The sequence below is a fragment of the Balaenoptera acutorostrata genome, chromosome 5 (assembly GCF_949987535.1).
Source record: "Balaenoptera acutorostrata chromosome 5, mBalAcu1.1, whole genome shotgun sequence".
NCBI classification, from domain to species: Eukaryota; Metazoa; Chordata; class Mammalia; order Artiodactyla; family Balaenopteridae; genus Balaenoptera; species Balaenoptera acutorostrata.
Window position 1 is genome coordinate 108,402,183 of NC_080068.1, and position 24,810 is coordinate 108,426,992.

The following is a 24,810-nucleotide window of genomic DNA, read 5'->3' on the forward strand; positions in this document are numbered from 1 at the left end:
AATAGTTTCCACCAGGCTTACCTCCTGGGGATATTGTGAAGATTAGTACAGTCTATGTATGAGAATACAACTTGTATAATATAAATACTCAGAAGTAAAGTATCATTCTGAAACCTGGTCCTTTGAGCCAGTTCTCTAAAAGAACTCAACTCTAAAAACTTTTGTCCAGGATTCAAGTCCAAGTTCTGCCACTTATTAATTTTGTGAGTTTGAGATTCAATTTCATTTTTATGTAAAACAAGAAAAAATCACATAGATACTATGAGAATTAAATAATATTCATGTGAAAGTTATTTAGAAACTGTGACTCACTGTAAAATGTAGGTCAATATTATGTTTAAAAAGATAAATGGCCAGTTTTATACCTCTTTACTTTTCTACCACATGATGCTTTCTTATCTTCACAGTACTGGCATATATATTCACAGCAAAGTGCCTAAAGTAACAGGTACCATTTACTGAGAACAGTTCTATGTGCCAGGCACTTTTTGAAGTACTTAACACGTATTGCCTCATTTAATCCCTATACAACCACATAGTATATGCATTATTATTATTTTCATTTCAGCTTATAGGGATTGTAACCTCTCTGAGACTCAGATAGGTTATATTCCCCAAGGTATGTGCCAGAGCCAGCATTTGAACTTGGCACACTGAATAAGAGTCTCTGTTCCCAGTCATTACATTAAATTGTCTAAGAGTAACATAAAAGAATGCCATTTATTTATCCATTCATCAACCCATTCTATGTTTCTCTGAATATGTATTTTCCAATTCTCTCAAAGTTAATAAATATAATCTAATTCCATAAACAAAAACTCATTTTTAACTAAACAAAATGATTTTATGAATTTTTATATGTAAAAATAAACAAGAATCACTGAGAAAATTCTGGGAAAAAAAGAGTAAATAGAGGTGAAGAGTTGCCCTATCAGATATTAAAGTACATATAAAGCTTCATTAATTTAACCAGTATGGTGATAATGCATGAACAGCCAGATAAAACAGAGTAGAAAGGTGACTGAGTCTCAAACACATTGGAGAACTTAGAATATGATAATTGTAACATTTTAAGTTAGTGTTGGAAAAGATGGGTTACTCAATAAATGGAAGTAGATATAACAGGAAAACATCTAGAAAATAATACTGGAGTCTCATTCCACAACTTACATAAATAAACTTCAGCTACATCTAAATTTTTCACAACAAACACATTATGAAACCACTAGAAGAGTTTGATTTAATCTAATCTATCCATATAAAGAGTGATTTTTAAAAATCGACAATAATTGATACTATTCTCACACACAAGAGCATGTTCTGAAGTATTGAGAATTGTAAGATAGTGGTCCAGGTTCATTCTTTTATATGTAGCTGTCCAGTTTTCCCAACACCATTTATTGAAGAGACTGTCCTTTCCCCATTGTATATTCTTGGCTCCTTTGTTGTAAATTTCTTGAGCATATATGTGTGGGTTCTTTTCTGGGTTCTATTCTGTTCCATTGATAAATGCACTTGTTTTTATGCCAATACCATACTGTTTTAATTACTATAGCTCTGTAATATAGTTTGAAATCAGGACGCATGCTGCCTTCAGCTTGGTTTTTCTTTCTCAAGATTGGTTTGGCTATTCGGTGTTTTTATGTGGTTCCATACAAATTTTATAATTATTTGTTCTATTTCTGTGAAAAATGCTATTAGAATTTTGATAGGAATTGCACTGAATCTATAGATTGCTTTAGGTACTATGAGCATTTTAACAATATTAATTCTTCCAATCCATGAACACAAAACATCTTTCCATTTATTTGTGTCTTCTTCAATTTCTTTCATCACTGTCTCATTGTTTTCAGTGTATGGGTGTTTCACCTCCTTGGTTAAGCTTATTCCTAGATATTTTATTCTTTTTGATGCAATTGTAAGTGTTATTGTTTTCTTAATTTCTCTTTCTGATAGTTTGCTATTAGTGTGTAGAAATGCAACAAATTTCTCTATGTTGATGGTGTAGCATTTGTTATTGATTTCATATGCTAAACTTAATTTTCTTTTGAGAAATCCACATTGTGTAAACTTGGTTGCAATCTTCCCTGCACCTATAATTGCAGCATGAGAAATATTAATGGGTAATCCATAGAGGAATCTTTTCAAGTGATTGCCACGCACTAAAGGGCTGCAGATATTTCCTCCTAAAGTGCTATCTTTTCTTATATTTTTCGAAAGGAATAAACATTTCCACTTCTCAAGTACTGTAGCAAACTCGAAAGGAATACACAGAAACTTTTCTAGGCTTTTCAAAATAATTCCTATCCACTGCCACTTAGGGAGAAGGTTTAATCAAAGCAAGTGACATTTGCAATCAATGCAAAGCTTAGAGGTAGGCGGTACACCTGATTGCAGGTTGTATCCCTGGTGGGGTAGAAGTTAGAGAGAGGGAACGAACAGCTATTAGTTTTCTTTACACTTCACTGCTTCAATTAGAAGTATTTCATGACAATATTATTCATATCTGTTATAAATTTTAGGTGCTTTTTGACTTTGTTTTGATTTTAGTTATTTTCCTTTAAGACGATGGGGTTTTGAAATACCCAGTTGGATAAATTTTCATTATATCCTGATGAATTAAACTGTTTATATAATTTCAGAAGTATAAAAAGCAGATATGTTCTAATGGTGTTCTTTGATTTATCAGCCAAAATACAAACTTTTCTCAAAATATCTTAATGAAAAATACTTGGTAAAAAATTAGGGACTTCTATATAAAAGTGCTTACAATATTTATTTTTCTTTGTTGGGGAAATATCGTGTTATACATGACAGAAACTTAAAAAGATAATTTCATGGTTTTTGACTTTAATTTCCCTAGAAAATCTACTACTAAAATGTTGGTTTTATACCTGGATGATAATATACATTTTTTAAAACAAATTTATTTATTTATTTATTTTTGGCTGTGTTGGGTCTTCATTGCCGTGTGCCGGCTTTCTATAGATGCGGCGAGTGGGGGCTACTCTTCGTTGTGGTGAGCAGGCTTCTCATTGCTGTGGCTTCTCTTGTTGTGGAGCACAGGCTCTAGGCGCATGGGCTTCAGTAGTTGTGGCACACAGGCTCAGTAGTTGTGGCACACGGGCTTAGTTGCTCCGCGGCATGTGGGATCTTCCCGGACCAGGGATCGAACCCATGTCCCCTGCATTGGCAGGCAGATTCTTAACCACTGTGTCACCAGGGAAGTCCCGATAATATACATTTTTAAAAGAAAGTAGAATACACAGGGTATGTATTTTTAAAGTATGGATATATTTTTAAAGGGATATATGGTTTTATGATTAATAATATGACAAATTATTGGATAAAAATGCCTGGAAATAAGTGGTAGTGTGTCATGGAGATGTAGAAATGAGAGAAGGACACAGATAGGTGAGCCATACTGCATTGTATATAAGCTTGTACATCTACATAATGTATTACTATTCGAAGTATAAGTCATATGGATAATTCTAAGTATTTTTTATTGCAACATAGTAAGCAAAGTACATAGAGATAAAGAACTTGGTTATGGGGAAAATTAGACAGAAAAATTCTAGTTTATTCTCAAGGTCAGCATTTCGGCAGATTCCCAAGTACTCTGACATTTACCACTGCTGGTAGTGCACAGTAAGTGCTCTCTTAGAAAAATATATACATTTTATGTTACTTTATTTGCTACAGCTGGTTAGTAAAGGAAGACAACGGTTAAGAAAAAAACTCAGATTAATATCATAAAATGTGATGTAAATATTAAAACACAGAAAATAAAGTATGGTATCAAATTCTTGATTCACCTTTTTAAAATGGATATTCTCCAAGAGTAAGGGCTTTTATAGGCTAAATCTGAAAAATTTGAAAATAACTGTTTTTTTTCCCTTCCTCCTATGGTTGAGATGTTTTAACATTAGTTAAATGTCATCACAGGAAAATTGCCATTTGTATCTCTTGTTAAATTAATACATAGAAAAAAACAAGCAACTTTAGGTCACTTGGAAACTGATTCTATCCTTAATGTAATTTACCTTCACTATAAATCTTGATAAAACCTACGGCTGTCTTAAATAAAAATTGTTTATTAATTAAAAGAAGTAAAATGAGAGTCAGATATAAATGTCTGGAAATGAGTTCTACATTCAATTTTACACTGAATTTGATTTTAATTTAAAAATTTTAAAGAAAAATTAATATTGATTTGCAATATAAACAAAGTCCTGTTACTGGTTTGGGATATATACATATATACACATATATATATATATGGCAGGTCACAAATTTCCTTCATAAGATCATAAAGCAAAACTGGCCACCCTCTTGGAATATCCTCATTTACACAAATCTGATGCATTTTCCTGTTTTTTTTTTTTGGTTTTTTTTTTAAGTAAAAAATGAGAGAGAAAGAGCACCATGTACAGGATGGAAGCTTTTTGCCAGTTTCTTGACTGTGGCAAGATTTTAATCTGCTGCCTTAAAGAACAGCAGTAAGGCAAGGGGTTCATGAAATTTTAGGTTCTGATCAGATCTACCATTCTAGAATAGGTCTTTTCAAAACTGCAAATGTATTTTAAATCAGCTTGTGAGTTGAACACTATATATTAAAATATGACTTTTCATATGCCAACATGTGGTATATTACATAAAGAGAGAAGGTTTCAAGTTTTGCTGTATAATTATTATGACTTTAATAGATAGCTTTAATAATAATTTTCATTTATAGTATTTTAGCCAAGGTTTTAATAGGTAGCCAAAATCTGTGACTATATCTGACAATAAGTAAAATAAAATACACAAAGGTCAGTTTCTTTTTCTATGCACTAAATTATTCTCACACTGGAATGTAAGCATTAATACAATAATGCTCAGAAAAGAGAATAATGTTAGAAGAGCATTCTGTCCTAGAAATTTATAAAAAAATAATAATTTTAATTTTCAATTTGAATTTTATAGCAATCTACTGAATAGTACATATTTCCTGAAGGAGAGCTTTGGCAAGAATATTAACCAATTACCACCAAAAACAACAGAATTAACCTTAGCCAAGGCTTTGGGGATTGTGTGATATTAATTGATATTTTATATTTTTCTACTATCTGAAGATACCATTATTTAAAGTGCAGGGATTCTGAAGTTAAAGAGGCATTATTATTTCAATATACATATTTAAGTAGACATATTTAAAGCCAATGGGTACATAGCATACAGGGTCTTAAAACTCAGAAAACTTACTGTAAGTTAAGGATACCTTTGGTTCAGTTATGAGGTGTACAGAGTGCTTTGAAATTGTAAAATACATCATATAAGAAAGAGTATATTAGTGTGCTTGCTAACTCTTTTGGAAAGACTAGTTCTACATATGGGACTTAAATGTTAGACAGTCCTACAAATTGCCTCCTAGAGTTTAATAAGCTGCTTGCAGCCATAGAATTTTAATACTGATTTTCAGGTTCAACATTCCAATTTTAATGATAAGCACATATTTCTAGAGGTATTACCTTATTTCTCCAAACTAATATTTAGTCTTTTGACCTGGTACTGGCTAGAACCACTGGTATTATTTTCAAACTATTTATATACTTAGGCAGGACAAATGTAAAGTTTGAGTGGGGGCAGTTAATCTTAAATTATCTGAAAGTTTCATATTAGCTTCAATTTAAGACATGCTAGGTTCTAAATAACATAGACCTGTAATTTAGTTCTGGCTGTTCTTCAGAGAATTTAATCTACAGGGCTTGAAACTGAACACACTTCCTGAAGATTGTGGGAAAAGAGAAATGGAAGCAATGTTTCTCAGTAGTTGCAAAGATCTTTTCAGTGATTTGACTAAAATGTCTTAAGCTTTTCTTTATTCTTGTTCATGTATATGTGGGGCTTCCGTCAGCAACTGCTATCCTTTTATTAGTAGTACGCTGGCTCGGAGTTGTTTATGGAGTTGTTTTTCCCAACTGTCATGAGGAGTTCGCACTCTTGTAACCAATACTCTCTTAACTCTCAAGTCCAATCTGTTAATATCAAAGATGTATTCTCTAGGAGAGGGCATATAATTAAATCGCCCATCCAGGGTAAGATGCATATCTTTGACCTAAGTAGTCATACTAAAATATGAAAAGAGCATGATTACTAGAAATAACTGTATTCCAATCCATACCAGACCATATTTAAATTTTAGATTAAAAAAGAAATTAAGAGAAGAGCTGTCTTTATTGTGAAATTTTAAATTTTTGAGCAGAATTGGTGTTATTTCTGAGATACTGATGGTAATATCAATAAGTGACTGTGAAAGAAGTACAAGGACAAAGTGATTTATTATGAGAAGTCCATGTCATAAATGTCATTTTATACTATTTCAACCCAGAACACAATCTGAGAAAAAGAAATATGGACAAGAACTTTTAAATGTCTTAATTTTTGAGATATTCTAGAAGAGTCACAGTCTCAGTTTGAATTGATATTTATACTTTGAAATTATAGAGTAATGAAGTAAAAATGGAATACTTATGCCTTACTCTCATCCGTTATATGGGGGCAAATGCAAAAACATTCCCTCTTTCTTTTGTTCCCTCTGGGACTCAACTCAAAAATAAAAAGGAGCACTCAGATTAAATTTTCATTTCTTCCTAGAAAAATATTACATGACTATGAAGGAAAAGGAACTATAATCTATAATTACTGGACTTATTTTAATTTTACTAAAATTAAACATGGGAAAAATATTTTAAAAATACTTAAAGTAGTAGCAAAGAAATAAAAGACAAGAAACTAGGTGGGAAATGCAAAGACAAATTATTCTGAAAAATAGTATGCAGACCATCACATCAGTTATTTAATGTGATTATGCCTAAAACATAACTGTTAGAAAATACTGCCCCTCCAAAGAGTATCTTGCAACATGAGTAAGATGTTAGATAATGAGGGTCAAAATTATAAGATGATCATGCTACTGAAGTTCTGCTAGTTCTATGATTTTTTTTAATGTGGTAAAGACATTGTACACTGCATTTTTAAAATATTTTGTTTTATTGAAGTGTAGTTGATTTACAATGTTGTGTTAATTTCTACTGTACCACAAACTGATTCAGTTATACATATATATATATATATATATATATATATATATATATATATATATACATTCTTTTTCATATTATTTTCTGATATGGTTTATCACAGGATATTAAATATAGTTCCCTGTGCTATACAGTAGGACCTTGTTCTTTATCCGTTCTAAGTGTAATAGTTTGCATCTACTAACCCCAAACTCCCAGTCCCTCTTCTACCACCCCCCTTGGCAACCACAAGTCTGTTCTCTATGTCTGTGAGCCTGTTTCTGTTTTGTAGATAAGTTCATTTGTGTCATATTTTAGATTCCACATATAAGTGATATCATATAGTATCTGTCTTTCTCTTTCTGACTTATCTCACTTAGTATGATAATCTCTAGGTCCATCCATGTTGCTGCAAATGGCATTATTTCATTCTTTTTATGGCTGAGTAGTATTCCATTGTATATATGTACCACATCTTCTTTATCCATTCATCTATCGATGGACATTTAAGTTGTTTCTATGTCTTGGCTACTGCAAATAGTGCTACTATGAACATTGGGGTGCATGTATCTTTTCGAATTATAGTTTTCTCCAGATATATGCCCAGGAGTGGGATTATGCACTTCATTTTTAATGAAATAAAATGAAATTATATATATATTTTAGGCTGAAATGACTAAATATATGTGAAAAAAATTTGTTTTCAAATACTAGACATCATGATAAAATGTTAACCCAACATAAGCTTTGCACACTTGTCAATAACAGAGGAAACACATATTAATGTTAAAATAGAATTCATTTTCTATACTAGATTTTTAAAACCTGATTGATTGTTGTTAAGTGAGTGTTTGTAGGTAAGTGTCCATGTCATAATTGGAACAAACAGTAATTGCCATAATCAGTATGTCTCACTTACCCTTGGAAAAACTTCTCTGACTTGCACTAGGTACTCATCAATTGGAGAGAGGAAGATGGAATAGATGACTTTAAGATTACTTTTAACTGCACAAATTTATTAAAATATCTCACTCACTGAATCACATAATGATAGCCAGAAAAAAACTAAAGGAAAAAAATAATCCTAGTAAAATATCACTATGATAATTTTTATAGGTTTTCTTGTTTAATGTGAATTGTTCAAAAATAGGTTTTATCATGTCACCCAATAAGTTGTACAAGGGTTTTAATGTAACTTCATCTCTTAATCAGACACCAGATGAGGGAAAGGGGAGGAACGGTGAGGAGGTGTGGAGAAGGGAAGGAGGGAGGGATAGATAAATGGATATTACAGAATTATAGCACATACTAAGAAAGATACCATTCCTGGGATAAATGAAACTTCTGAAAGACTATATAGTACATCAGAGGCATTCTGTTCAATAAAGGACAAAGATAGCTAGAGCTGCAGAAATACAATCCACTGGGACTCCAACAGTGAAATTTCAGAAGTTTCACGTGGTGTAATTAAGAATACTCTGCAAAAGGTAATAAAAAGTCTTTCTGTAAGGAAGTAACAATATCCCAGACTGATATTGTACATGGCCAGTGGCTTATAGAAGATAAAAGGAAAGTAAAATTAAAAATTGATAAAAAGAAGAAAACAGGAATAAAGTAGGAGTCAAGCATCAAATCATATTATATTAAAATGCCATAACTGGGTTTTTTCCCTTCTCTTTACACAAATGCTGGATAAATTATATGAAACAGTACCTTCCTTTTAGCCTTTAGCTGCTCATGATACTTGTCACAGGTGTCCCCTGGGATCTCTCCTCCCCAGAGAGTGATTCCAACAATGGTGTATGTGATACCCATGATGAGCAATGGGAAACAGTACACCAGTATAATAACAATAATATGGTAACTGTAAGAAATAAGAAAAATATGTGCTGAAGAGCGTATTGGAATGAAACAGTAAGACTTTGAATTCATTCCATTTTAAGTCATAATTGAACATGCCAAAGATTATTCCCACATTTTCTCTAAGTCCTCATTTCACAAATCCATCACAATACTATGCTATTGTCACTTACAATCATCCAAATGCTACCAGTTGATCTTTGCCAATCTTTACTTCGTGTATGAAAACTATAGCTGAACTGTAGTGCTCATTTAAACTACACACGTTCTCCCTTGCATAGAAGCTCAGGATGAGTGCCTTTTCTCTGCTTGGTAGTCATTGAGCTAACCTAATTAAATGTATAATCGGAGGAAAAGAGATGGTACAGATTAAACTGATCAATTGACATATTTTCTCCTATGTAAAACTATTACATATATCCTACAACATCAGTCATATTTGAAATAAATCATTCTTCATCCAAATGAAAAAAATGTGACTAGATGCTCTGAGTCACATTGGCATTTTTCCAAAGTCATGGTACATTTGATTGCATCATTAAATTTGGTAAATAATATACAGGTGTGTTAGTCACATCAAAATTATTATACTATAAATTATAACTAAATTTTGGGAATCCATAGCTTTCAATAAAAATTATAAGGATGCAATTAGGGAGGACTAGAAGGGCAACCAATAATATAATAGCCAAATTAGAATTTGTATAAACTTTTGGGTGGCTTCTACTATCTTATGAAGACTTTAAGTAATTAAAGAGTTTGGCATGCTAGTCTTCTCAATCCCAGTTTTTTTTTGTTTTGTTTTGTTTTTTTGGTAAAGGGAATCTTAAATCTTCTTGACTTCTGTACCCTGACAGCTTATTAAGTATTAACTTAAAGCCAATGGGGAATTAAGTCAACAAATAATTTAATTTTATTATTTTGATTAAATTAACTTTGTTATCATACAACCTAAGAATTATTAATAGTATATAATGGATAGAATGCAGTCCTCAGTTTAATAACTGCTGCCTGCTTTTCCTTTAATAAGTACTTCTTAATGTTTTTCTTTAAAAATCTGGACTCTGAGTAGAGCAGAGTTTGATAAAATGGCTGCTTTAAAAGATGATCACTGTTTTTGCGTCATTTGTTATTTTTAACGGAAAAAATAGTTCACTAAATAAGAATTTTTTGAAATAAAGTTTAAATGGTCAGCATAAAAAACAAAATGCAAACAACTGAACAATTATGTTTTTTTTATTTGCTTTTCTTAAGGTGGGTTCAAATTATGAAATATCAAATTCTATCATATAGCATTCCTATTTCCTTTCTAACCTAGTGCTTAAGTTTCTTTAATGCTAAAACAAAGGAACACAACCAAGAACCTACTAAGACTTTCTTTCCTTTCAGCCAGGCTTCTTAAAAGAGCAATCTGCACCTTTGGGTTTCAGTTCCTCCCTTCTGGCTCGTTTCTCAGTGGATAACAACCTGGCTTTCCTTTGCACTTTCATTTCCAGTGATCTTATCAGCTCCTCCAGAAACTCTCCAGAGCTACCCCACATAGAGGTCTTCACATTTTTCCAGTTAGAAACCTTTGTAACTTATACAAACTAATTGACTATATCATATTGTAGTATAGTATTTTTACGTGTCTCTTTCCCAAGTAATGTGTGAGCCCTTGAGGGAAATGTCTATGGCTTATCTATGTAATTGTTGCTCCCAACCTGTAGTTCATTAAGTGTTCAATACATTTAGTTGAAAATTGTAATAGAGCGTTAACTTACGTGAAATGTTGTTTGGGACCTTCTGGCCATTGCACATAGCAAAGAGTACGGCCCGGCATGACTTTGGTTTTGGAGTAAAGACACTGAGGGAAGGCAAGTAGAAATGCTAGAATCCAAATGCCTCCAATGACAATCTTGGTTGCAGTTGCAGACAGTCTGGGTTTCAAGGGATCAATAATGGCCATATACCTATATAAAAACAAACAAAACCATTTTGTTGGCCATCTTGTTAGTGGAGTTTAAAATGAGTTTCAGAGGAGTTTCTAGAGTCAGGGTTATCTCTTCTGGTAAACAAACTGAAAAAGATTTTGCTTGTATAAAGGCAGCATAGAATAATTATGGCATAGTCTTAGGAATCAGGTAGATCAAGGTTCAAACCCTATCCTGTCACTTATTTAACTTTTTGAACTCCATTATTTTTAAAATAGAAATAAGAACACCCCTCTCTTAGTGGTGAAGTAACGATCAATAGAAATAATGTAAGTGAAAGGTATTGATTATTTGCTGCTGTGCCTAACACATTATCAGAACTCACACGTCTGCTGGATGGAATTGGAAACATGCGTATTAAGTGCTTAAAAATATGAATTCTGTACCCCAAGACCTCCATTTTTCTTATGTATGTTTAACTTTTTAAAAAGAAAATTCTAGACAACTAATATGGATAATGTCTACATGATTGACAAAATGAGGAATCCCTCAGAAGGATATTGTCAACATAGCCATTTAAAAGTGTCCAGAGACAAGTTCAGGGTTTAGTTAAGGATGAATAAATCAAGTTTGACTGAGGCTATGCTTTCCTATTACCTCTAAAATTGAATTCATACTGTATCATATAAATCTCATAATATTTATCTATGTAACTACATATAACAATTGTTATAGGAAAATATATTTAAGGCTCTAAAATATTTACATATGATTTTTAGAGTGCAACTTTTTGAGAAATTAGAAACTGTTTGAATATGGTAACAGAAGTCAAGCTTTATTCACTTGGTAAAATAGTAAGAATATGTCTGGGAGAATTAAATTCCAGTTTTAAATTGGATAAAATGGCTAATTGCCAAATTATGGCTAATACTCAGAGTAGAAAATAACATACATCAAATGAATTATATTTTGGCATTTCTATCAATAAAGCACATTATTTAATTGTATTATTTTTACTATTGGCCATTTTGTGTTTCTCAAATATATTTTTATTTATGAAAAATTTTCAAAGGTAATATTTTTATCAAAGAATGAGTATTACTTAAACCAAAAACATTTAATCTTATGAATGTAACTATTTCAATGTAAGGATAATTCATTAATTTGCTTACTGCTCTTTGCTTTTGTAACTATTAGGCAGAATTAGATCTTCAGTAGATATATTGGAACTTATCTATCTACTATTCATAATATTAACTTTAGTTGTAATTTACTTAAAGGAAGTACTCTTAATTTATTATGTATGACAGCTATTAGGCAAAAGTGAATGTTAGATATGAAAAAAATAATCATAAAATGGTACCTTGGTTTAGGGAAATAAAGTGAACCATACAAAGAAAATAAAATACACATGCTTGAAACTGAAAACTGTTTAAAATTCACCTCTCATGCTTATGTTGGTAAAGATAATAATAGCAACATATATTGATTGCTAAGCATGACTAGACAACTTATTGCACACAATATATATACATATATATACATTTAGTATCCAGAAAAATTCAATAAATCAACTAATATTATCTCTACTTTACAGAAAAGAAAACTGAGGCTTAAAGATTAAGTAAATTGTTTAAAAATGTCCCAAATAGTAAGAATTGGAATTCTAAACCAGTTCTGCCAATCCTCAAAGTCTACATAGGTACAGATTATGGCTTTGAATATGACCATTCGTGTAAGGAATTATGGAAGAGAAAGAAAAATATATAAGGTAGATGCCTTGAAGAGGATCAGAAGTCGCATCTTGTCTCTAAATTCAAAAGCATTTATGTGCAATATTAAAGATGAAAGTCAAATATATAAAGGCAATAATTGTGATTGGTCATTTCTGTTCCCATTGCTATGGACTATAAATCACCATAGCATTTCTCTCATTACATTGAACTGTTGCTTTATGGTGTTTCCAGAGTCAGACACAGTACTTATCAATAAATTTTGTTGTACTGAACTGACGATTCCTCAATCTTATCATAATCTTTGCTTTTTTGCTTGCCTGGAAATTTATGAATGCTATTTGAATATTTAGACAGCTGATTTTTTGAGACTGTAATGAGAAGTTGAGTGACGTGAGCAGGTTTAGAGTCTTGTACAGCTACTACAGCATGGACAATTCAAAATAAACTGCAAATTTCTTATTGATTATTTTGTCAATTAGTTTAATGTTAGAGAAATTCTTTCCTGACAAGTAGAATATTGTTTTATTTGAATTGTATGGAAACAGTCAATTTCTGTTCTCACTAACTAACACTTTAGTGAGAGTAGAAATTTTGAAACTTCAAGCTGACATTTTTGTCATTTCTGGTCTGATCTGTTATTCATTCATTCAGCCAACATTTCTTGGATGTCTACTGTAGTATCCCAGATACTGTAGTAATACAACAATGAGAAAAAATGACCTTCACAGAACTCACAGTCTAGTGAAGTAGATAGATACTAATCAAATAATCTCGCCAGTAAACATAAAATTACAAATATAATAAGTGTTACAAAGGCAATGTTTATGGCTGTGTGAGTGCATTTACTGGGGAAAACATTTAGATTGTGAATCAGTCTTCCCTAAGAAAAGCATCCTGGGTTGAAACTTGAAAGGGTGACTAGGCAAGGTAGCAGAAGGGTGAGGGTTGCCAAGATTTCTGGGGGAACAAACAAGATGTGAAAAACTCCTGTGTTAATGGTGGGTTTTTATGGGTTGAACTGTGTCCCCCTAAAAAAGGTACATTGAAGTCCTAACACCCAATATCACAGAAGGTGACCTTATGTGGAAATAGAGTTTTATATAGGTAATCAAGTTAAAATGAGGTCATTACGATGGACTAGGGTCAGTATAAGGTGTAAAGGAGAACTTTGGAAACAGAGAACCACACAGAGATTGCCACATGAAGATGGAGGATTGAGTGGTGTATCTACAAGTCAAGGAATGCCAAAGACTGCCAGCAATCCACAAGAAGTTAGGAAGGGGCAAGGCAGAATTTCCTCATAGGTTTCAGAGGGAGCATGGCCCTTGCCAACACCTTGATTTCAGACTTCTAGCTTCTAGAAATGTGAGACATAAATTTCTGTTGTTACTCAGTTTGTGCTAGTTTGTTACAGTAGCCCTAGGAAACCAATTTGATGGGTAAGGGTGGGTGCATTGTGCACTTGAGGAACTAAGGGCTAATGTAATTGAAATGCTGAAAGTGAAGGGGGAAAGTGATTTGAGACAAAGTTGTAGTTCAGGTTATAGAATTTTGTCCTCTGGAAAGTAATTGAGGTGATTCAATCAGGAGGGGAGAGTAATCAGATTTTAGTCTGGAAAATGGATTGAAGGAGGGAGATGATAAGTTACCTCATTATTGTTTTGGTTTGGGTGAGAGATGATTGCTGCTTGGAATAGAGTATTACCACTGGAGATTGAATTACATTAATGATTGAGGAAAACAAAGAAATGTTGAAATATTGTAGAAAGGGAGAGCCAGTTGACCAAAGAGGTAGGTAGAACTTCCAGGCACTGCTGAAGACCAATTTGAAATTGGTGACTAAGAATTCACTGTGGCATCAACATTTCCTATTCTGTGGCTCTCTCCTGGAATAATAATTTGCTCAACAGTAGGCGTGATGCAAATGGATCCTTAGGGTCAAATAAATACCCTCTGGACCTTGAGAAGAAATGATCAAACCCAGGATACAATCTCATTCAAATGATTGTCAGTACTTTATTCTTCCTTTAAAGAAATATATATCTTTGATATGATCACACTAGATTTTCCTAGGTGTTTGTCTGAGCTTCTCATTACCATTCTTCCCCACCAAATAGATTCTCAAATACATTAGAGTCTCCTTAGTCTGACTGTTTCACAAAGAATAGCTAAGATTGGACTCTTTCCTCTTCCAATTAGCATATCACCTAAACAAGTTTTAAAGTCAATTTTGTTGTCTTTCATAGAGGAAGAAATTCTCAGAAATATCCATCAGAAGCTCACATTACAATGCCATCTTTTATTAGTTTTCCTTTTCACTCTAATACAGGACCAATTTCCTTTACCATGTACTTCTTTTCCTGACATAATTGAAGGGGTCTTTTTCATCAAAAAGATGATGTCTTTTGCAAAACAATTTTTTGACATAATTTTACTACTCTCAGTAAGTAAGCCTTTCCATTTTGTAATTGTTCGTGGTATATGGTATAATTTTTCCTTTTGGTAGCATTTTTATTAAGCTCTGTTTCTGGATCTTTACATGCTTATATACATTTAAAATTTTTGGTATAAAGACAGAGTGCAGGGCTTCCCTGGTGGCGCAGTGGTTGAGAGTCTGCCTGCCGATTCAGGGGCCACGGGTTCGAGCCCTGGTCCGGGAGGATCCCACATGCCGCGGAGCAACTAAGCCCGTGCACCACAACTACTGAGTCTGCGTGCCTGGAGCCTGTGCTCCGCAACGAGAGGCCGCGACAGTGAGAGGCCCGCGCACCGCGATGAAGAGTGGCCCCCGCTCGCCACAACTGGAGAAAGCCCTCGCACAGAAATGAAGAACCAACACAGTCAAAAATAAATAAATAAAGAAATAAATTTATAAAAAAAATAAAAAAGACAGAGTGCAGTCTTCAGATGTTTACTTGATTATATTAAGTAATATTTGCCTGAAGTAATATAGATTTTACTGTTTTCCAGTTTGCTTCTGGCCACAGTAGACACTGCTTTAGTCTGTAAATTCAGGATCCTATAATCTGAAGTGAGGAGATGAAGCCTTAGGAAGGAGCACTTGGTAAGAGATATGTATACAGCTGGAGACTTAGCCGATTTGCAGCAATCCTGAAAGGCAAGAGTGGTAGATATATCCCAAAGGCACTCTTCTTCCTCCCATCCCCTCCAGAGGTCTCCCATTAGGAAAAGCCAAGAAGAGACCCAAGAGTGAGGGACCCTATTGATACAGTCAGTCTACAGACGTAGTCAGCCTGGTGGGCAGGGGCAGAAAAAAAGAGTGGAATAGATAGTGAGTAGATATGAACTGAAAAATGGAAATTATCCAGCTCAGATAATAATTTCATGTTTTTCACATGCTAGTTTCCTTGCTGAAGTGATTTTTCTTTTGCTTCATGTGTTATTCTAAAGTTCTATGACTGGAAAACTTCTAACCATCCTTTAATTTCCACTCAGATTACAGACTGATCACTATAGATTCTTCCCCTCTCTCTGTGCAGAGTTAGTCTTTACCTCCTCAGTGCTGCAACAGCATTATGCTCATAATGATTTTAGCTCATTGGAGATATGATTTATTCTTCTCTGTGTTCTGTAGCACCTAACAAAGTATCTATAGTAGTCAAAATCATTGTCGAATGGTGACTGCAAATAGTTGTTGAATATCTGGACAGATGGATGGGTGAATAATTGTTTACAAATAAAAACTTCAGCATGTACACAATTTTTAAAAGGAACAGTTTTCTTAACTTTGCTAAATGGGAATAATAAACATGGCGTAGAGTATGATTATGAGGTTAAAATGACATTACATAACACAATGTATTCAAGGAGACTTAGGTAATATCAGGCACAGTAGACACGCAACCTAAATCACTCTAAAACTATATTGAATAAAATGAAATTAACACTTGAGAATTTTAAAAAATTTGTTGTGGTAAGCTCGAGACAAAAATAAGCAAAGATAACTTATTTAATGTGGTTCTTAGCTAGTTGTGATCAGAGTAGAAAGAAAAATAAGTTCACGCCAAAATTCTGATCTAAGGATTAAAAAAAACCAAACTTCTTTTGATATTGTTTTAACTTTTCAACAGAAACTGTTCCATCAGGGTAGTGCATTATAGGTTATTTCTCTTTCAAATCTCTCCTTTTAGAAGAATTTCTTGTATGGAGAGTACTATGGTCTTCTATGTAACATCAGTCAGGGCAACTAGTGCTCAGTGGTTCAATGATTAAATAGAAATGTTCAATGTTATACTTGGAGCCTCTGTAAGTTCTTTGGGTGCACTAGGAATTAATTTCCTTCAATTATGTTTAATATGGCCTATACCATATTAAACTCCTTTTTGAAGTGGCCTGTGGCAGTTCCACTCTGTTATCCTTAAACTCAGAAAGATGATGTTGTCCATCAAGCAGAAGGAGTACCCAATCTTCAGGTATTTAAGCTGTGATGATGTAAATGCTTATTTAACTGTGCAAATGGAAGAAAGAAGGTATAGATAACCTCTAAACTGGGATAATAATATATTCTTGGATATATACTTAGATAATAAATATATTCATAGCATCTAGGATAATGACTGCACGTATTTGGCACCTGATACATATTTATTGTATGACTAAATTAATGAATGAATGGAGGTGATTTTTAAAATTGTTTTTCAGTCATTTTCTATCATTGAATAATTTGTGCTCAAATTACCTTAATAAGATATCATGAAAATATAATTAAAGAGAAAAATCAGATATGAAAAAAAAAATAGCAAACAACAGCAACAATAACAACTACAAAAAAAAGAAAGAAAGAAAAGAAATAAAAGGCATCCAGATTCAACAGGAATACTGTCTTTATTACTGACAGAAGTAATACTGTTTTTATTAGCAGATGAAATGATCTTCCTAAGGAATCCTCAAAACCCCAAACCCATTAGAATTCATAAGTTCAGCAAGGTCACAGAATACAAGTTCAATGAATTGTATTTCTATATACTAGTTATGAACAATCTGAAAATGAACTTCAAAAAAGTCTATTCAGTAGCACCAAAAGGAATAATTTAATAAATATAGGAAGAAATTTAATAAAAGAATGGAGACATACATTGAAAACTACAACGCATTGTTGAAACAAATTAAAGAAGACCTCAATAAATGGAGAGACAGTCCATGTTCATGGATTGGAAGACTCAATATTGTTAAGCTGACAATGCTTTCCAAATTGACTGAAAAATTCAACAATTCCTTATAAAACTTCCTATTCTAATTCCAGAATTTAAAAAACTGATCTTAAAAATAATTTGGAAGTACAGACCTTCTAGAATAGTCAAAAAATTTGAATAATAAAAACAAAGTTGAAGGACTTATACTTTCCAAAATTTATTACAGGGCTACAGTAATCAAGACAGTGTAGTACTGGCATAAGAATAGACATGTAGATCAGTGAAGCAAAAATATCAAGAGTCCGGAAATAAACACTTACATTTATGTTCAATTGATTTTTGACAACTGTGCCAAGGCAATTTAATGGGGGTAAATTGTATTTTTTCAACAAACAGTGCTAGGACAATTAGATATCCACATACAAAAAGATAAATTATACTGTTATCTCACACCACACATAAAAATAATCTCCAAATGTATCACATATAAATGTGAGATCTAAAACTATAAAACTATCAGAAAAAAAACATAGAAATGAATTTTCACAACCTTGGAATAGCTAATGATTTTTTAGAACTGACTACAAAAGCACAAACAATAAAAGAGAAAAATGATATGTTGTACTTCATGAAAATTAAAAATTTTTGTTTTTCAAATATGAAATGAAGAAAGTAAAATGACAAACCACAGACAAGGAGGAAATATTTGCAAATAATATGTCCAGTAAAGGACTTGTGTTCAAAATACACAATAACTCTCACTATTTAATAAGAAGACATATAACCCAATTAAAAATAGAGAAAATAATTTGAAGTCTATGCAAAAGACTATATGTGATATAAAATGAGTCCATTTATATCAAATTCCAGAAAAGTCAAATCTGTAACAGGAGAAAATAGCTTAGTGGTTGTCTAGGGCTGCGTGTAGAATGGGGAGTGACTACAAAATTGGAAGTGAGGTTTCTTTTTGAGGTAATGGAAATGTTCTAAAATTATATTGTGTTGATGGTTACATAACTAAAAACTTACTAAAAATCATTAAATCATATACCTAAAATGAGTATATTTTATGGTATGTAAATTATAACTCAATAAAGCTGTTAAAAATAAAATCTTAATAGTAAGAAAACAAACAATCCAATTTAAAAATGGGCAAATGGCTTGAATAGGCACTTCATCAAAGAAGATGCATTAATGACAAATAAGCACATGAAACTTGTCTAATATAAATATCCATTAATGAAATGTGAATTAAAAGCACATCAAGATACACATTAAAATGGATAAAATTAAAACAAAAATACTGACAATACCAATTGCTGATGAAGATCTGGAACAAGTAGAACATTCATACACTGTTGGTATGAATACAACATGGTATAGCCGCTGTGGAAAACAGTTCCACAATTTCTTATAAAGTTAAATATACATTTACCAAATGACTCGGCAATCCCACTCCTACTTATTTACTCTAGAGAAATGAAAACTTGTTTTCACACAAAAATCTTTAATGGATGTTTACGATCTATGAATAGATCATAATTGTTCAAAACTAGAAACAACCCAAATATCCTGCAAAGGGTGGATGAACAAGTAAACTTCGGTGCCTCCATACAAAGAATACCCTCAGCAATAAAAAACGAGCAAACTTTTGATACACTCAACAACTTAGATCTCAGAGATGTTATGGTGAGTGAAAATAGCCAGTCTCAAAGTTCACATATTGTATGATTATATTAATATGATATTTTCCCAAAAAGACCAGACTACAGTGGAGAAAGATAAATCAGTGCTTCCCAGGTTTTAGGGCAGAGAGAGGGTATGAATACAAAGGTATAGCATGAGGGAGTTTGTTTGTAGTAATGAAATTGTTCTGTGTCCTGATGGTGGTGACTGTTGCATGAATAGATTCATGCATTAAAAATCCTAAATCTGTACATCAATTAAAGTCAATTTTAGTACATGTTAATTTAAAAATGAAATAAAGTTACGTAATTAAAATTTACATTTCCACACATCATGCGATCAAATTTGTGACTTCTAATCATATTAGACATTCTTGGTGTTAAAATGTTTGTGTGAAAGGGGTTACCATGTAAACACTAACCAAAGAAAAGATTGGCTAGAGACTGTCATACAGAGTGAAGTAAGTCAGAAAGAGAAAAACAAATATTGTATATTAACGCATATATATGGAATCTAGAAAAATGGTACAGATGAACTGGTTTGCAAGGCAGAAATAGAGACACAGATTAGAGAACCAAACATATGGACTCCAAGGGTGGAAAGCTGGGGGTAGGTAGTGAGATGAACTGGGAGATGGGGATTGACATATATATACTAATATGTATAAAATAGATAACTAATAAGAACCTGCTGTATAAAAATAAAATAAAATTCAAAAAACATCACAAAAATTAGGCTTTAAGGCATGAGATGTTACTAAATGTAAAGAGGGACATTTCATAATGATAAAAGGGATAAATTCATAGGAAGGCATAACAGTCCTAGATTTGTATAAATATTGCTTCAAGATATACAAAGCAAAATGGACAAAACTAAAATGAGAAATACATTCCCAATCATAGTTGGACTATCACACTTTTCTCAATAACTGATAGAAGAAGACAAAACAACAACAACAACTAGTAAAGATAAAAAAAGATTTGAACATAACAAATGTGATGTAATTATAGAGGAGCATTCATTATGTCAACAATTCTTTCCATTTATTTTGAAATGTTGTATATGTTGCTTGTAGTTTTTCATTTTTTTGTTTTTACTGAATGAACCCTTTAGAATGTTCTCCCCTAAAAATTAACAAATGGAAAAATTAACAAATTAAACATATCCAAATAGAAGATGAATGGAAATTACTACGCAAAGGTAATGAAGCTCAGGATGAGTTGTATGGGACAGGTTACAGCAAAGGCAGAACGATTGTCCAGGTTTCTACAAGTAAATCAACAACAGAATAAAAGAGTAATGAGGAAGCATATGAACATTTAGATCTTTCTACAAAGTAAAATTGTGGAAGAATAATTTTGTCCTGCTTTATAGAATGTTACATTTTCCCCTCAGATTATTAAATACACATTTTGGAAATATAGCAGAGGCCCTTCACAATACTGTGAGTTACTTCCAGGAACTGGACCATGATCCCACTGTATATATCAGAGAAACACCCCCTCAAGATTTTAGCAGGATGAAGGGGAAAAGGACTATTTTTAAACGCATCAAAGACTATTCTTCTTAACACAGATGTTTCTCTCCCTTTAGATGGGACAGATGTCTAGAGTAGGTTAGAGTTGGCTATTTCCCTTCACCCAAGTGGAAGGCTGATGCAGCTGGACTGGAGTATATCCTCCCCTCAGGACAGTTAGGCTCCGATAATACCCCAGCAGATTAAACTCTGGCCAACTAGTTTCCTCTGAGGGCAGTCCTTGTTAAGAAGAAGTAAAAAACAAACTTATGGTTATCACGGGGGAAAGAGCAGGGGAGGGGTAAATTGGGAGATTGGGATTGATATACACACACTATACTATATGTAAAACAGATAACTAATAAGGACCTACTGTATAGCAGAGGGAACTCTACTCAATACTCTGTAATGACCTATATAGGAAAAGAATCTAAAAAAGAGTGGATATATGTATATGTATAACTGATTCCCTTTGCTGTACAGCAGAAACTAACACAACATTGTAAATCAACTTTACTCCAATAAAAATTTTAAAAAAAATAAAGGGAGAGAAAAAAACGAGAAACACTTATGAAGTTCACAGAACAGAGGCATAGGCTCACTAAATGACTGAGACCTAATTATAGGACTCTAGAATGCTTCGCCTTCCTCCATACTTCACCACCACATTACTAACAGTCTATTTAGAGCAGTTCCTTTTACCCAGAACATCATGTCCAGCTATCAAAAGACAAAGAAAACAAAACAAAACAAAACCTGAAGAGATGAGGCAAGCATCAGAACCAGGCATAGAAGGGATGTTGGAATTATCATACTGGGAATTTAAAACAACTGGATTAATATCCTAAGGGCTCTAACTGATAAAGCAGACAGCATATAAGAATAGCTGGGCAATGTAAGCAGAGAGATGGAAATCCTAAGAAAGAAAGAACCAAAAGAAGTGCTAGAGTTGAAAAACTCTGCAACAGAAATGAAGAATGCCTTTGATGGGTTTATTAGTAGACTGAGCATGGCTGAAGAAAGAACCTCTCAGCTAGAGTATATATAAGTAGAATCCATAAAAACTGAAAAGCAAAGAAAACAAAGACTGAAAAAAAACGGAAGAGAATATCCAAGGACTGTGGGACAACTACAAAAGATTTAACATATGCATAAGGTTCCCAAAAGGTTCCAAAAACCTTAACAGACACCTCACCAAAGAAGATACGCAGATAGTAAGTAAGCATACAAAAAGATGCTCCACATCATACATCACCAGGTAAATGCAAATTAAAACAACAATGAGATACCACTACACACCTATAGAATGGTGGAAATCCATAACACCAGATGCTGGAAAGGATGTGAAGCAACAGAAACTCTCATACATTGCTAGTGGGAATGCAAAATGGTTCAGCCACTTTGGAAGACAGTTTGGCTGCTTCTTAAAAAGCTAAACATACTATTACCATATGATCCAGCAACAGTCGTGCTCCTTGGTATTTACCAAATAGAGTTGAAGATTCATGTCCACAAAACAAAACAAAACAAACAAAACAAAAACCCACAAAAAACCAAAAAACCAAAACAACAACAACAACAAAAAACAAACAAAACCCTGCACATGGATGTTTACTGCAGCTTCATTCATAATTACCGAAAACTTGAAAGCAACCAGGATGTCCTTCATTAGATGAATGAATAAACTATGGTATTGGTTTGGCCAAAAAGTTCGTTCGGTTTTAAGTAAAACTAAAAGGCACATTTTTCATTTTCACGAATAACTTTATTGAACAATGTATTCACTAACCAAACGAACCTTTTGCCCAACCCAATACATCAGATGATGAAATATTATTCACTGCTAAAAAGAAATCTGGTATCAAGCCATGAAAAAACATCAACAAATCTTAAATCCATATTACTAAGTGAAAGAAGTCAATCTGAAAAGGCTACATATTGTTTGATTCTAACTATGTGATTATGGAAAAGACAAAACTATGGACACAATAAAAAGATCAGTATTTGCTAGGGGTTCAAGGGAATAGGGTTGAATAGGCAAAGCACAGAGAATTTTCAGGGGAGTGAAAATACTCTGAAGGAGACAATAATGATGGTTACATGTCATTACACATTTGCCTAAATGCATCGAATGTACAACACCAAGAGTGAAGCCTAACGTAAACTATGGACTTTGGGTGATTATGATGAGTCAGTTAGGTTCATCAGTGGTAAAAAATGTACCACTCTGGTGGGAGATGTTGATAACAGGGAGGCTATGCAAGTGTGGGGGGCAGAGGATATATAGGAAATCTCTGTACCTTCCCTCAATTTTGCTGTTAACTAAAAATTACTCTAAAAGTAAAGTCTTAGAAAAAAAATATAAAGGTATCATGAGTAGTTTGAATAGTGTTTACTTTATTCTTTCATATAACATATGCAGAGCCAACATGTTTTCTATACCTTGGAAGAGTGTTGTTCTCCTTTGTGAGTTTGAATCAGCTTCCAACATTTTATCCTTGAACTTTGAAAGTGGTGAAGTATCTGAGAGTTTGTTTTTTTTTTTCATATGAAGATTTTTGCCAATTCTCCTCTTCCTCTGGGACATCTTCATCATTTGTCACTATCATTTTCCTCATTCATGTTGATAAATTCACCTTCACTAATTTCCTCTGGCTGCATATTTAGAGTCTCTTGTAAAGTGACTGTCAACATTCCCTTATTCAGCTATTCTTCTTCATCTTCACCTATATTGGATTTGAATTTCACTTTCAGTGTTATCGCTTTTTATTTCTTCCTCTTTGTTGGCAAGTCCTTCTCTTGATTAGCCATTTTTCTAAGGTGTCATTTGAGTTTATCATTGAAAGACAATGAGGCAATGCAACTATGTGCTTTGCTGTCTGTGCATGAACTAAGATAATCAGTGACCAATCAGTAACAGATTTTGAGAAATAGGAATATGATTGGTCACTGATTATGAAGTGCATCTGTTATTTGTGGAGTGATTCATGAGAGCTTAAGAGCTAGCAGCTAATTTTTTACTTTATGCAAGTACTCACAGTTAATGTGACATGGTAAGAAAAACTTGAGCCATGCTGTTGAGGGGACTGGTGTTATATAAATAAATAATCTTGGTAACTGAAATTTGTGCAAAGTAAGGATTGCATGTATTGAATTGTGCATGCATAGAATTGGTTATGTGTGTGTGTGTTCTTTGGCATATGTGTTCTATTTTTTAGCTGCTAAAACTTTAAAATGGTGTCCTTTTATATGTTTCTAAGGAGACCTGTTTCATTCTTGCCCATTAAAGATAGTCTCAGCAATGGTTTTGTGACTGGTCAATGAGGATTGTTAGTAATTTCTTACATAGGAAAGCATTGTAATCTATTATTTAAAAAATATTATTACACTAGTTTGTTTGTGAAATACCACAGCCTTCAACATGAAATTTAGCTTACGTAAATCTTTGTTGAAGAGATATTGAAAATATTTTTATTTTAGGAGTAAAACATTTTAAGTTAATGAAAACATGATGTAAGTTTAAGAGTTTTGAATTTATTTTATACCATGTAGTTAACTTAATGGGGAAAACGGCCTTCATATATTTATTTAATTTGAAGGTATATAAATCAATACATATGGCACTGTGATGTCTTTTAAATTCAGTAAGTTTATTCATCTAAGAATTCTGAATTGTGATTAATAGTACTTATTCAACATAAACACTCAATTGGTGAGTTTTTAATTTCTTCAAAATTGTTTCATCTGCTCATTTGAAAATCTCCTAATCTTTTTCTTTATAGATGATTCAGTTTAATATGATAATCACATATTAGGTTGCATAGAATATTTTAAATGTTTTGTTTTTATTTAAATAGTAACTACTCATAGCCAATTTATTAG

General features: G+C 32.8%; 1 protein-coding gene across 1 annotated transcript in view; it reads right to left on the reverse strand.

The window, feature by feature from the left end:
• Positions 1-24,810, reverse strand: part of TACR3 (tachykinin receptor 3) — a 68,107-nt gene that overhangs the window by 31,443 nt on the left and 11,854 nt on the right. The window contains exons 2-3 of the mRNA XM_007190977.2: positions 10,688-10,876; positions 8,778-8,928 (exon numbers count right to left, since the gene is read on the reverse strand). Of these exons, the coding sequence (XP_007191039.2) occupies positions 8,778-8,928; positions 10,688-10,876 (340 nt within the window). The remainder of the gene's footprint in view (positions 1-8,777; positions 8,929-10,687; positions 10,877-24,810) is intronic.